We start from the raw sequence: 16,093 nt of genomic DNA on the forward strand, positions 1-16,093 counted from the left end.
TTCACTGTAACAGTGCTTGAAACAGGGCTGCATTTTAATTACATCATAAATACATGACACATAATTTCAATCAAGTTACTATTCACAGCTAGAAATATTCCTGAAATAAGAGAACCTTTAAGTAGACAAATTCGTGCCTTACCTTGTGAAAGGCACTGATTTGCCAGAGCAACCTGTCCGGAGTGTAGATACAGATTAAGACGTGTGAAGATACTGCTCAAAGATGGAATTGTAATGAAGCAGAAGGCAACACAAGCCTAAAGCAAATATAAAAAAAAAAAAGAAACTGAAGAAAATTCATAACTCAGAGTTATAGCTATCATTACTGATTTTATACACAACTAGGAATCAAAAATCTGTAAATCAGTTTTGGAAAAGACTTTCAATAAAAAGCAAGTATTATATGAAGTCGAAAATCAGCAACTTCAAATTTCTCATTATTTTTTCAAGAATTATAACAATATTTATTATTTATTATTGTTATTATTATTACATTAGCTCAAACCTTACTCTATGACTCGAGCTCAAAGAGTTCCTCTCTCCTCAGGTAACCAGCTTGCAGGTCACAACCAAAATCTAACTAGAAGAGACTACTGGTCCTCAGGGAAAATCCATCTGTCAAACTGGTCAAAGCAGGGGCATTGTGTATATTTGGGAGGAGGCAGATCTAGCTGCAGCTTTAGGCCTACTGGAGGAACCCAAACACCTAGATGGAGTGAGCGGCTCCCAGGCTTGCAGAAGTTGGCCAGGGTGACCCCAGCTATCCTTTGTCCAGGACACTGTGCACAGGTGCCGTGAACAAAAACCCATTAACTAACGGCAGCATATGCAAACACCTTCACAACACATGAAGATGAAGACATCTTAGTTGCTATGTTTCAGGTGAGAAGTGAGGAACAGAAGCAACTTGCATAGCCTGTGCATAGTTCAAAGCTCATTTGACCATATCTATATAGACCCAGAGGCACTAAAGCCGAAAGCAGCACTTTACTTGAAATTCAAATACTGATTTCAGCATATTAACACTGATATTATGACACAGAAGTTTAAAAACATTCTTCTCCCTCTATCTCCCATTCTCTCTGGGATTGAGTTACTTCGAAATAAAGTATTTTATTTCAAATATAATTCTAGAAAGCTCAGCTTTTCAAATTCACAACAGACACCTCTCCAACAAACCTTCCTTTAGAGAGGAAGTCGATCTTCTTGCTCTTTTTTAACACAAAGCTGCCATTACATGCTTTGGGTCATTTTTTTCCTTAAATGCCAGCATTTGGCTTTAGAGAGTAAAGATCACAGAATCATTGAGGTTGGAAAAGACCTTCAAAATCATCAAGTCTAACTGTCAACCTGACACCACCAACCCCGCTAAACCATATCCTAAGTGCCACGTCCACATGTTTGTTGAATGCCTCCAGTGATGGCGACTCCACCACCTCCCTGGGCAGTGTTTGACCACTCTCTTTGTAAAGAAATTTTTCCTAATATCCAATCTAAACCTCCCCTGGTGCAACTTGAGGCCGTTGCCTCTCGTTCTATCACTAGTTCCTTGGGAGAAGAGACCAACACCCACCTCACCACAACCCCCTTTGAGGTAGTTGTAGAGAGCGATGAGATTTCCCCTCAGTCTCCTCTTCTCCAGACTAAACAACCCCAGTTCTCAAAGATCAATGGTAACAAGAGAAAATGAGACTACAAACAGTTTCAAAAAATATTAACATATTGGTTCTGCAAATACTATAAACTTTGGTGGCAGCAGATCCTATTCTCTGCTTAGAAGGCAGGCTCAAAGTTTATTAGCGTTAGACCTACCCTGACAAACGCAGCAGTCTTTCTGGAATGATTTCCTTTCATCACCTTTCTTGTTTCCATTGCTAGTTGGTTCACAGACTACACATAAAAACCAAATCATTAAGAAAAATGCACAGATTTATTAGGTCAGCAGCAAATAACAAACTGCATGTTTTACTGCATGCATTTAGGGAACAGAAACTGTCAAAAGGGACCCCAATATGGTATACCCTCACTGTACTGTTTAGTTTTTACTTGGAGAATTTTAGTGACTGTTCCTTAAAGCAAATATGATTCTGAAGGTTTGTGAAGGTAGACTTGTTGATACATTCAAGGCTTTAAATCATCCCTTGCTTCCCAGCTATAGTGCTGTCATCACCTCCTTCCTGGCATAAAAATCATGATTTCTAGCTAATGCACTTATTAAAAAAAAACAAAAACAATATAATAAAAGGATTTAAGAGAAGATATAATGTTGCAAAGGAATCAGATGCAGCTAATGCTCACCTGACATGTGACTCAACACAGAAGAGATTAACCTCTCCAATCACAGCAGGACCCTGCCTATATCAGCCTAATCTCTCCTAGATGGAGGATTATAGAAGAGAGAACCCAAATTCTGAATGCAGAAAAGTGCCATTTCTTTATGAGACATGAAATCCCTTGCAAGATAGCCAGTTTTCTTTGTTGCAATGATATCATGTATACCTGTCAATAAATAACTTCAGAGAGGCTGGGGTGCTAAAATGAGAGATGAGAGAAGCCTACTTTAACAACACCTGATAAAAAGGCTTCACATTTATTTTGACATAGATCAATAATGTGGGCAGGGAATGGGAGAACTGCAAATATACCCCCACTTATTAAGATAATGTAGATAAACTGTAGCTTACATGAATCAACTGGACTAGAACAGGCTCCAGATTGCAAAACATTGACCTGGCTTCAACATAGAAACTCAGCTGTTGTTCAAAGTCACGGCCAAACGAAACCTATAAAAAACAAACCGCCCCCCCTAGATTTTAACATTGTAGACCATTAACTTTGAGATGCATGCAGATAAACCACAGGTATTCCAAAGTCAAAATCCCGAGATATTGGTAAGAAAAAGCCCCACCGTTAACAAAATAGCACCTGGAGATTCTCTGTCCTTTTAATGGTCTGTTTTCCAACACTTAACCTTCAGGGAAACTTGAAAGTTTTGCTGGGGTTTTTTTTGTCCATACTCCACATGATCTTCTACTTTACAGATCAAGTATTTATCAAGAAAACAAAATTTAAATCCTAGATTTGTGAAGTGTTTTCAAAACTAGCAGAACTCTTGATTCTCTACAGAACAGGGACAAAGGCTTGGTATAGTATGAACTTAAAAAAAAAAAAAAGAAAAAAACAGAAAAATAGAAATCGGTCACTGAATCCATATTCAGATTCCTGTAATATCTAGGTGCTAAAAGGCCTCCAAGAGAAATTAGCATCTTGCTAACTAGATACACCAGTAAGAAAAGCAGGTTTCCCTCGGGTTTGGTTAACAAATATATGCATATAGAGTATGGCAAGAGCCTGCAACCTTGCATGCTGGCAGGAAAGAAAAGAAGTCAAAACCAACCGTTGTTTGAGAACATCCTACTTCCAACCCTCCAGATTTCAAACAAACAAATGCTGTCAGCTGGAGTGCCTCAGCTGTCAATTAAAAGCCTAGCTAGAGAAAGAGTCTCCAGGCAGTCTACATCTAAGTATTCAAATGGAATTTTTTTCTAATAGAAGTAAAGGTTGCCTTAGTTATTAGTTCTCAAGCCACATGCAAAAGAAGTTTTTATAGAATTAAAAAAAAAAAAAATTACATTTAATCCATACAGTGGAAGAACAAAGGAACCACACCAGAAAACAAAGTATTGCTTCTTATCTTACAGACAACTGTCTTTGCCTTTCCTCTATTTGTGCAATTCCTAGTCACAAGAAATCTTCTCTAAAAATATACATTTTTCCACTAAAAAGCCTGACTGTAAGGATGATTGTTACAACTGCCTTTCCCTCCACATCTTAATGTGTCCTGGTTTAAAATTTGTAACTAGACATTTTGCTGCTATGGGATTTTTTTCCCCCTAAACCAAGACTATAAAGTCACATTCAGTATTATTCAATGTGGGAAATCCTCCTAAGGAAATTATACAATATTATACTGCATATAAAGCAAAATTATATTAAAAACATATTAAATAGCGAATCATTATAGCTGAAGAGAAAGCAACCATCTAGAGATAAATTCATAGAATTGCAAAGAACAAAGAGGACAAACAGAGACAAAGCCTGTCAGCTCTATGTGAAAGAAAAGCCAAGCATTGAGAGTATCTGGTTAGAGAATAAAAAAAGCTTGAGAACATTTCCCTAAAACAATCTGACATCTCAAACACAACAGACAAGAACAAAAGGTTTTACTGGGGTAAGAGAGAAGGAAGTGTTAAAAACTAATTTCAAGACAAAAGAACTGGAGTTTTTGTGGTACTACTAATTTGATGATACAAATTATCTTCTTTGGAAATTAAAATAAACAGAGATAAGAATAACATGTAAGTTATATTTATTTTGTGTTTTTTAAAGCTGGTATTGGTTCCAGTTAGAGCTGGGTAGTGGAACTTCTTTCACACGAATCAGTGACCTCTCCGATGCTATCATAGGCAAGACTTTAATTGCTGTTTAACTTTTAAATACTTACCACGTTTCCCATGAGATTTAAAAAGCTTGAAGAACATTTAATTAAATAAACAGCACATGCACTTTAAACTCTCGTATTGCACCACATGAGCTTCAACGCTGTACAAGATTTCTTTTGACACAATCATACTTATTTCACTAAAATATACCAGTTGGGGTTTTCAACAGTCTTAAGCACGTCAGACTCAGCTACACAGGCACCTGTTTCTCATGGGGATCTGATGAAAATCCAAGCTCTAAGGTACACCCCAGTAGTTGTACACAATTGTCACTCACCATTTTTATGAATCCATTTATCAAAGCTGCTAACATTCTTTTCTCATCCTCAAGTGTTAGTGCACTAAAAGAGAAAATTTATATGGTAAATGTTTGAATATTGCTTATATTATTTATCTGTAAAGGCTGAAATGATACATACTAATTTATATAACGTTATGTCCATATAAAATATTTATTGCACTCTAAGACCACTAAATTCATGACTTTAGCTTTAAAGCAGTAACACTAATTTTAATATGAATATCACCAAGTCAATCATGCACCAAACTAAATTCCAAATTTAAAAAAAACAAACGTAAAGATTACTAAGAGTGTCTTTAGATTTTACAGAAACTCAGAACTGGCATGAGGAGAAGGAAGCTAAGCTAACGTTCTTTACCGCAGCAAGCAAATAGCTTCAGTCTTGTGTTACAACATGAGAACTTGAGTAGGAACTGATTATAAAAACCTGAAGAAATTAGTAAATCTATTTTTAGAATAAAGGTATCCTATTTAAGGGGAAAAGTTTTAAAAATACACTACAACTAGCATTATGTAATAGTTAATGTATTTATTTTAGAAACAACATTCATTTATTGTTTTGTTTGCTTTTTTTGGTTAGGTGTTTTTTGTTTTTTTTACTAACCCTGACACAGAATTTAAAAAATAATTAACACAACCTTGTTACAGTGCTGCCTTTTTCATGTTTTAGTAAGAACTGAACTAATCTGATATGTAAAAAGAGGGGTTTTTTTCCCAAGATTATCACAGATACCTATTCTACAGCAAGAGTCCAAATCTGATTTGAAACAAACTTACATCACACAAAAATCCATTAAGTTAAATCTGTTTCAGTGAAAATGGATGAACAAAAAGTTAAATTGCAATTAACTAATCCTGTTTAATCCTCTTACTATTATATACTTGTCTGCAGCTTTGACCTTTAGTATATCAGTTACCAATTTGCCAGCTCAGACACCAGATGGGACAAGAACAATAGTTTTCTTATATAAATTCAGTAAAGGAGGAAAGAAAATCTCAGCATGATTAGCTCATTAGTGCATTGCCAATCAAAAGAGTCAACCGATGGGCTCTGAAAGGCTCAGAAGACTTGTAATGAGATCTCCGGGTCAGTTATAGGTTTCCAGTTCAATTCTGAATCAGACCCCTACCAGTCTAAAGGCTGTTATCCTCCAACAGCTGTTACGGGGGTCAGCGAGCCCTACACAATGGGTCTGGAGTTTCCTGAACTAGGATGTAAAAACAGATGCAGGAGTTACTTTAAGATAGTTAGACTGTATAATGATCTGCCAGTAAGAGACGATACAACAGAACCGAGGTAACGAGCCACACCATCTTACTTCAGCTAAAAAAAAAGCTGGCATAAGCCACTTTAAGGATCCCAGTAAACTATCAAAATTGTTTTGGCAAAACATCAGAGGAAGTATCAAATATGGATCACCATATACTGCTTAATTTTTTTTAATAAGCTGTTTTAGCGTCAATGTATTGTTCCATTTAAAGGTTGAAGTGGGTTTTAGTGCAACATACAGCCAAATAAGGCGCTCTATCCCAAAATAAAGCACTCTAGCTGGTATAAATTGGAATTACATGCCAAATCTGACTTCTTTATTGGCAATAAATCTTGCATTCATGGCGTATCAAGGCTGAGAAAGTTACAAGTTCCTTTACAGCGTCTGCCATACTATGAGGTTCCGGGCTCAGAGTGCCAAAAGAAACTGTGCCCTTACAATTACACTCAACCAACACCAGAAGAAAAAAAGGAGATTTTTACTCTTAAGATCTAAAAGTTGCAAGCGTTGCGATTCTGGCTTTATTTTCAATCACAGAGATTTCTGTGTGATTTTTGCAAGTCACCTACAAACCACAACTGTTTTCCATATTGCACAACTGAATGTGATGGAAGCTTCATTTACAAGTATCTGGCCAGTACTCTAAGACACTTTACAAAAACGGAAAGAAAATTGTCATTGTACAAGTTGGGCACACAAAACCCCTTTTTTCCTGTTCATAAATCAGTTTAAAACAAATATTAACAGAAATTACAGGTAGACTGTCAAGTCATAACTGCTGAGAACCTGGCACATCAGAAGGCGTTGGCACAGAAAAGAAAAAATGTCCTGACCGATACACAACAGCTATTCAAACAGCGAGGGTGCAACAGGGCACACAGGATCCCTAACAACCTCAGCACTCAAAGTCAAAGGGAAAAAAAGAAGAGGAGGATTCAGGGGAAAGACATAGACTGTTCAAGAGCTGCTCCTCTGTTCTAGCTTCCCCTAACCAAGTTCCTAGAGATCTTTCAGGTGTCCATTTGAAGACTTCACACCCCTTTGTAACAGCTGAAAGAAATGGCCCATAAAAAGGTATAATTGAGTATGGCAATCTGTGCTTTAACGACTACATATTCACTTAAAACTCAAAAATAGTTTTATTATTCACTATACCTCAAAGATTACATATTTTTAATACTTTTAAAAGGTTGGATTGTTTAGTGTCTCGGCTTCACTAGAAAACTCTACAAAACCACTGCTACTTTCCTTTCGAAATTCTGCTTCAGTATCAGAATAAAGTAGCAATTAAAGAGGAAATGATACATGCTGCCACTTCACTGCACAGCTCTTCCCTCACCACTAATTGGATTAATGTCTTAATCCACCATGAAACAAACAGCCTCAAAAATGTGAAACTGTACACCAAGCCGCCAAACTTTGCATAAATGATAGTTATAAGTAAAGTTAATCTTACTTCACAGAATCATGCATCGTCTTGCAGATATGCAGAAGAGCATTGAGTATAACAGGATCCTTCGTAGATTCCTGCTGATGCCTATAAAATGTTTTAGAAAAAGCGATGAAAAATCCTGTGCACTTAAAATGAAAAACACTGAATAGAAAAACACTGATTTAATCCGTAAGTCAAATCATCAGCGTCGCATGACAATACAGAAGCTTTACATTCATTTTTTAACCAACAGATCACATGGCTAATAGATCTAAAATTCCAGTAAATGCCAGTCAAGAAAATTATCTTAATACACACAGCTTTACTGCCAAGCCACAGAACCTGACTCCTTAAGGGGCACAAGCAGCTAGACATGTGATACACTGAGGCAACCAAAGAACATCAAAACAAAGCAATCCTACATCTACCAAGAAGTAATATAGTTTCTCAGCTATTGATGGACAGACAGGAAGGATAAACGTCACGTTTGGGTACAGAGGCACATGTGCAGTGGAGCACCACTAAGATGATTAAGGGGCTGCGACATCTCGTATGAGCAAAGGCCAAGAGAGCTGGGACTGTTTAGCCCAGAGACAAGAAGGCTTGGAGGGGCTTAGCAGTGTATATAAATACCTGAAGGAAAGGTGAAAAATGAAAAAAAATGTTTCAAGGAACGTGTTAATAATTTGAAAAGGACTGTTTGACTTTTACAATATTTGAAGATGAAGCCTCATCTTCTAAGCTCATTTTCAACTGTGGAAATACCCATTTTTCTACATAATACACCTTGTAACAAGAGACTGTTTCGTTTCCTCCATTATACCAAAGTAACAGTTCTGTGTTGTCACATCAGCTGGAACACGAAATAAATTTCATAAACCAACTAAAGCAACACAAATTTAAAAAAAGCTCAGAGAACAACTACTCTGTTAATCCACAGCAAGTCATCATCAATATGACTACCTAAATTTCAGCTTTCTTTGTAAACAGTTAAACAGTCAATCAATAGATTAACAAAATTGACATATTTTCCTTTGTTTTTCCCCATAGCCTGGAACACCTTCACAAGCTAAGTGGCCTATATACTGACTCATCTTCCCTAGCAATCTTTCAATACATTCCCCAGACCCTCCAGAGTGCATTTAATCTCAACATTCTCCACTTACTTAATAAAAGATTCCATAATGCACTTGCAAACCTCCACTCTCACACTTTCCTTCTGGAACATATCCAGAAATGGCAAGAATTTCTCCTGAAAGTACAAATACATAAACAAGTAAAATTAGGTTTTTTACAAACAACACATTAAAACAATAAAATTTTTGATAGGTTACGATCATAGCTGTTTTAGTTAAAATCATTTTACTCTTTTTTGAAGACAGTAATTAATCTTGAAGGGTGAAAGAGTGGAACAAATGGAAAAGCACCAATGGCTGAAAGGTCTATCAATTTAGTGATTGCAGAGATACAGAATAAAACACAAAACAGGACTGTTTGAATCAAATGTTCCAATTTTTTTAAAAGCAATATGTGCTTGCAACAGCTTAAGATCACACCACATTCAGACATTTATGGGAACAAAAGGTAGGATATTAAAAACAATGACAACAAGCCACATGTCAGCAACTATTTTGCATGTATCCAGGGCAAATTATGAAGGTCCAAGACATTCATGTTTTCGTCAAAAATAAGGGTTTAGATTGTTAGGATACTAAAATACTTAGTTTCTGTAGCATCTCAAGAATACAGCAAGGGTAAGTTTTTCAGAATTATCTGAGCAATCTGTGAACAAGACTTCACTCCAAATCCACAGGGTCAGTCTTGAATTTTACTCTTCAACTGGTTTCAGTACTTTGACACCACGCTGTCTTTGTTCCTCTTTCTCTACCTCATATACAGTCTGACATCTCTAAGCTTCACCTTGTTTCAATGCCAAACTTAAGCCCTATAACAGATCATGTTAAATATATATCATAACATAGAAACAGCTATCAACAATTATATGAACCCACACAGAAATAAATGGTATTTTATCTTCCATTGATTGTCACTTATGCCATAGTAACAAACTTAGAGATCTAACAGCCTAAGGAGAAAAAAAAAATATATAGAAAATTGGAACTAGAATAATGAATATTTAAGTAGTAAGCAGCAGAGATCTTCCAAAACGTTTCTGCACTTATCTACTTACTAAAAAGTCCTCTCATTATGTAAGCCTGCAAACAATGTAATATCCAAGTCAGGTAAATTCTCTTGCAGAAACAGTGCAAAATATTTCTTCCAAAAATGTATTAAACAGAGTATCACTTACCACTGAAAAAAGCAGAGAGAAGTCATAGATATAGGTAATAACTTTCTGAATAATTGACTGCAGCTAAAAGGGGAAAAAAAAAAAAAAAGAAAAAAGGGGGAAAATTATTGTAATACAAGTTAAATTAAGACTATGCAGACCAGAGGTTATTCTTCCCCAGTTATTCATACAGAACTGGGTTGGATTTTTTTCAGGATCAGCTACAGCTATGCTGTTCCTAACAGATGTTTTTCCAACATGCTCTTCAGAACTCATACGAATAGAGGCTGACCAGCCTGCCCAGGCCTTATTTGTTCTTTACTTTTTATAGTTAGGCAGATTTTTCCCATTTATAGTCTGCATGTCCTCCAGCTCTCTAGGCTAAAAAACCCTAACAAATAAACAAACAAACCAAAAAACAAAACCAGTTTGTTAAATCTTCTTTTGTAGGAACTTTATCTACCCTCTAAGTAACCACAAAAACCTTCTTCTAGAACCTCTTCAATTAATCCATATCTCACCTGGCATACAATCTCAAGAACTGGACATGGTAATTCACTGAAGCCTTAACAACACCAAGTAGAGATGGATTATTTTATGGTTTACTTCTGTTTAAACAGTCTGTCATGATTGCTAATGTTCTTCAGCAGAACACCACTGCTGAAGGAGCAGTTAGATATTGCTACTTCTGAACTGAAAGATTGATGCGCAGGGAAAAAGGGAGGAACGAATCACAGCATTACACTGTTCCAAAAGGTTTCCCAAATCATAGCCAGTGTTTAAAAATAATTATTTTGTGGTAAGAGCCATCAGTAACGTTTAAGAATGAATTTCATCTAAGAAAGTGCACACCAGTTTTTTACAGATTTAGGAAAATAAATTCTTTACCTGTGGGTAAGCATCTTCAAATGCTCGATCAGGAGTCATGTGTTTGATCACATCAGCCAAAACTGTATTGATCTCTCGCTTCTGTGTAGCAAAAAATGAGGTTACAAAATACAGTAATGAAATTGGCACATAAATCAAGTCACTGAAAACCAGCCGGATAATTTATTTCCACTTGCCAAAGCATCAGCTTTCAGCAGAGCTCTAGTCAAGCCAGGAACTTTAGCCATAGCTCCAGTAAATCCCTACTTAAACTGCTCTATCTGCCATTAAAATAAAAGGGTAAGAAATATGTAGTGCTGGGGAGTGAGAAAGGCTTCTTCAAAGCTGCATCTTTTGTCCCTATTCATCTTTCATGAAATACATTTTTTCCTTCGCTACTGAAGTCCTACACACTTGTATTGAATAGCCATAGCTTTTCCATTTTTAATACCAAACTGCAAATACAGCCACTTAGTCTGTATCAGAAAACCTCCAAAAGAAACAAAGTAATTCTCACCTACCCTGAAATGTCTGCATGTATACTCCACCCACACTTCAGCACAGTTGATATAATCCTAGAAATACATGTGTCATGATTACCAATATTTACAGGAGGTTATGAGAAATACACTTGCAAAAATTACACTTAAAATAATTAAATCCTGATGAGTTATGTAGATTCACGTAGACCTAAAGATCTAGCACTAATGACAAACCTCAAAAATAGAATTATGTTATGCAGAATTAAGTTACATTTACGTAGCAGTCAGAAAAGCAGGGGTCATATAAGATATTACCAGGTATCATATTTTTTGGCAACTGTGTTCATCTAGAAAAAGTAAACCATGTCACGCTAAGCATATCCTTATTGAACAACTGGCTACAATTTTGCCCTAAACACAGAATCTGTAGTGAAACAAAATGGACAGTAACTCACCTGTGGGTTCTTCAGCTTTGTTATAACCTTCCAGGCTTCATTTAATATTTGAAGGCGATCATTTTCAGGAGGATCAGCCAATGCCAAGTTTAGTCCCAAGGAGCGAAAGAGGAGATGCTGCAAGTTAATGAGAATTTTAAATTAAAAGCAGAAGATGCATGTCCATCCAACACTGCTCTAGCAGGTACACTGTGCAGAAAGATTTTTTGGAACAAAACACCTTTTATTTAAATGACGTGCAAGTTATGTAGGCAACTAAGAGCATAAAGAACTCTGTCAGGCAACGAACAGGAATTGTTACAAATTACACACACAGAGTTACCTTTGGGAATCCAGATTCATCACACTCTTTAATCATGCCAATGAAGTCCATAGATCTCGCAGCAATAAACTCTGCTCTGAATGCTGACATTACTGAATTCAACAGCAAAGCACTACAATGAACATAACACAAGTCAACACAGCTCAACATCAACTAAATTTTTGTTGTCCCTTCCTTTACATTGATCTGAACTTCTTAGGCTAACAGCTGCCCAGCATCTATTCTAAATTTAAAAAAAGGGGATAAGGAAGAAAAAACCCTCACAAATTGAGCTTGCATTGATGAGGAGCAATAGTGCATAAGCAAAACAAGAAAACATTTAAGCCATCAGATAAGGAAAAGGTACACCAGTCTGTAGAATACTTGCTCCACACAGGTTTTTTTTAAGCCATCATTTTACCAGAAGTTTGCTAGAAAGATCAAGTAAACCAGAAGTAGCAGACACATTTAGAAATTTACTCTATCTTTTTAACTACAGTTCAGAAGTATACTTTGGCAGGGCAAATCTCTATTGAGGTTTTTCTCATTGAATTAAAATATATATGCATTACAAAAGTAAGATTTCTAGCAGCCACATTGGATTTATTTTAATCCTAACAGTTATTATCATACGGTAACTGGCAATGACGTATTTAGATATTTATGACTAATCATTCAGACCTGTATTTGTATTACTATCAAGCCAAAGTTACCGATGGAAGAGCAAACTCACTGCGCTAATGTAAAGCCTAGTTTACTGATACTATGATGCAAACGTCAGACACAAAACCTAGCACTATTCAAAAGGCAATTCCTTTAGGCAAACTCAGCCGTGAGTTAGCACAGAAGCTGCCTCATAAAACAGTGTCCTTCGTTAGGCTGAAACAGACAGTTTAAATACAGGGCAATTACCTTGAGGGAAATTCTATGGAGCGCTTAAAATAGCCCAGCATCCTCTGCGTCTCTGCCTGAGCATTAGTGGTCCCTTCGCAACTTGACTGGAATTTGCATTTTATCATTAGACATGTACTTCCAGCTCACTAGGTATATGCTTTGCAATACAAAGCAGCAGGCTGTCACTTTTCACTTAGGTGGTTGCAATGTAGTTCATGGAACATACTGAGATTATTTAAAGATTTATATACTGATGCCTCTTGCTTTGTAGTACTTTGACAGTCATAAGAAGACATCAAAACACATAACTTCACTTTAAAAGAAAACTACTGTGCTTTATAGATCATCTAAACTGGATTATACAACTTTCCAATAAAAGACAGACATGTCCCAAAAACATTTCTTTAAAAAACCCTCATTATAACTCAACATTCTCTCCTTCCTTCAAAGAGCAAACAGGCACAAAGAGGAGGCGCCTAGCCCATCCTTACAATGACAAATGCTAAAAGGTAATTTAAAAATAAAGTTCCACAAAACAAATCAACACCTATACAAAATAATTAATACAGCACAGTATGTGGATTATTTTTACCCATATTATACATTTTGATACAATAGCATGTTCACATCACATTTTTAAAAACGCACTTTCCCTGCACTCCTTAGCTCAGTGACAGAATGCTAATGTTGGCATTCCTCGTCTACATGATTAACATATTTTAGTTCCTCGGCCACTGCAGAATTGGACTGTGCAAAGCACATCAGAAAAAAACAGGTAGCTGAAAACTTTCACAGAACTCGGCCTACCTACCCAATAAAAGGAACTGAGATTTGCTTATCAGCAGGCCAAATCGCATTCACACAGCTCAGAAAGTACATCCAAAACCTTCAGACCATCTTCCTGAACTACTCACTGAAGGTGATTTGTATGCATACAGACTTCCAGCAGACATTTCGGATACTACTTTTAATACTGAAAAAGGCAGTCACCTAAATATTACCATCTTCCAAGGGCGTTAGCTGCTTTACAACCTCCCTTGCAAAATGCACGTATGGGCTGACTGTAGCCAGTGGAGGACAGGGGAAAGAAAGGGGAGGAAAACAGAAAAATGAAGCACAACCAGGAATCAGAGACATGGCTGATGGAGAACACGTTATGTGTCCTAAACTTCGGCTTAGGAGCCAAAATGCAGCAACCAAGTTAAATTAATTTAACTTTTGCTCTACAAGTAATCTACCATATTTTAAAATTAATCTCTGAAAAATAGATGTTCAAAATCATGACTTAATAAGCTCCTGGGAGAACAAAAGCTATACTATGCATCCAAAATGTGTTTTCAAAACGGAGAGAATTTTGTTACAGGGACTCATAGGTACTCATTACAGACTTCTACGTTACGCAATACTTACTTGTTCCCCAATTTTTTGCATCTCTCCATCATCTCAGTAAGCAGAACCTGGAAAAATTACTTATTAAAATTAGTGAGTAGAGACTCTGCAAATAAATTCAGCTTTAATTACCGTAGTGAAGTCTACTAAAAGGTGTTTTAATTACCTACCCAATACATTCCAATAATTGTCTTATCCTGTATTCACAACACAAGAAAACAGTGGTGTAGTATAACATAAAACACACCTACTGGAATAGGTACAGTGGTATTTTAATCAAAACCACCATTTTATGGAAGTCAAATTTGCAACCCTTCAGCCATGCCATTTCTCAAAATAATTACTATTTGCCAGCCAGGTCAATTACCTCTGGCAGGAGGTGAAGATTACCAACTCTCTGCCATAGAATGCAAAGCAGACTGACCAAGATTAAAATACCCTGTTGACTATTTTAAGCAATTACAAAGCTACAGTTTACTCAAATAATTTTTATATCTGTATGACAGAAGAAACTAATGAATTCAGGAAATAAAGATTAAAGTACTTAAAGGACAGCAAGAAACAAATAGAAATACTGCCTATGAATTTAAAGTGGTCTACCTTGAGCTTTGTGGAAACGAATATTCTTCTCATATAGAAGAGATAAACAGGCAGTTGTGTCTAGGCTCTTCATAATACTTACATGAGTGTGAAAGTGACTGAGTGGTTTTTCTAATAGGCAAAATTAACTCTTCACCCCAACATTTCCTTTAGTATCAGGCATTACCAGGCTTACTTACTTCAGGAGCACGGTATGCAATACACTGTAAAATCCAGTCTATAGCAGGAGAATATAGAGTCAAATACAAAGGAATCTCCACACTTTGTACCACCAGCTGATTCTGAACCGTATCCCCATGAATCTGTTGAAATAAAAGACAAAAACATGTCACTGTAAAAAGGTATTTAATAGGAGCTATGATAAACTGGAAACTGGATGAAGTCTGTGTATGAATGGAAATGACAACAGACAAGATCACAAAGATACACAGATATTCTGAAGTATTCCTTGCATGCTGGGGAAAAAATGTCAAGCTCATAGCATGTATTATTAAAGTATGGAAACATGCCAAATAGATCGGTTTCAAATTATCAGGATGTATGCAAAATTTACCATACTGTATCTGGGTACAGGAATATCACCACATCTAGATTTAAGAACTTCAAAGATTTTTAAAAAGTATGTGGTATTTGGGTTAAGGGGTGTATTTATATGATTTTGCGAATAAAAACCCTATTTGCTTACTTGTTTAAATGTTAGAAGAAAGTCAAAGAAATTTTTGTTAAGGCTTTCTTTGAGTTGTGGTGCCACTTCCATCCCAACCTGTATTAAAAGAAAGAGAAAGATTTTTATCTGTATCTATCACCTACGATTCTCCTTCAACTCCAAGACAAAAATGCATTTTCCGGAGAAGTACACCTAATCACACACATCAAATCAACAAACAGCACTGAATCACATGCTTTTGACTGATTATTTCCTTGCTTACTGTTATAGTCATGTCCACTAACAACTACTCTGAGGTAGTTACAGCTGTGTTTAAACAGGGTTCTCGTAACATTAGCTCCAAGTATCTGTAAGCAGTAAGGAAACCAATGTCTACCCCAGTGCCTGCACTGCAACAGCCTATATTCATTGTATGCAGACAGCTTACAGTGAAGAACATTTTAAAAGTCAAAGTTCAGAAATTGCTTAAAATCATGTGTATTTATTCCATGGACAGCATGAAGCAAGGATCCCAAAGGAAAGTATGAATACATAGATAAGATATAGATAAAATATTGATAAATAATACAAGGTGATGCAAAAACACAAGGCCTATATAGTAAAGCTGAAACTGCAAAGGAAACTAATCCACACAGGACTGTT

General features: G+C 36.3%; 1 protein-coding gene across 1 annotated transcript in view; it reads right to left on the bottom strand.

Moving 5' to 3' along the window:
* VPS35L (VPS35 endosomal protein sorting factor like) overlaps window positions 1–16,093 on the bottom strand; it is a gene marked incomplete at both ends in the record, with an annotated part of 54,113 nt that overhangs the window by 21,771 nt on the left and 16,249 nt on the right. The window contains 14 exons of the mRNA XM_082006938.1: window positions 143–257; window positions 1,813–1,890; window positions 2,685–2,783; window positions 4,780–4,843; window positions 7,531–7,611; window positions 8,673–8,758; window positions 9,818–9,880; window positions 10,685–10,765; window positions 11,185–11,238; window positions 11,601–11,717; window positions 11,923–12,034; window positions 14,206–14,252; window positions 14,964–15,086; window positions 15,470–15,547. Coding sequence (XP_081863064.1) covers window positions 143–257; window positions 1,813–1,890; window positions 2,685–2,783; window positions 4,780–4,843; window positions 7,531–7,611; window positions 8,673–8,758; window positions 9,818–9,880; window positions 10,685–10,765; window positions 11,185–11,238; window positions 11,601–11,717; window positions 11,923–12,034; window positions 14,206–14,252; window positions 14,964–15,086; window positions 15,470–15,547 — 1,198 coding nt within the window. The remainder of the gene's footprint in view (window positions 1–142; window positions 258–1,812; window positions 1,891–2,684; window positions 2,784–4,779; window positions 4,844–7,530; window positions 7,612–8,672; window positions 8,759–9,817; window positions 9,881–10,684; window positions 10,766–11,184; window positions 11,239–11,600; window positions 11,718–11,922; window positions 12,035–14,205; window positions 14,253–14,963; window positions 15,087–15,469; window positions 15,548–16,093) is intronic.

Source organism: Phaethon aethereus (genome assembly GCF_964289735.1).
Source record: "Phaethon aethereus genome assembly, chromosome: 15".
Taxonomy (NCBI): domain Eukaryota; kingdom Metazoa; phylum Chordata; class Aves; order Phaethontiformes; family Phaethontidae; genus Phaethon; species Phaethon aethereus.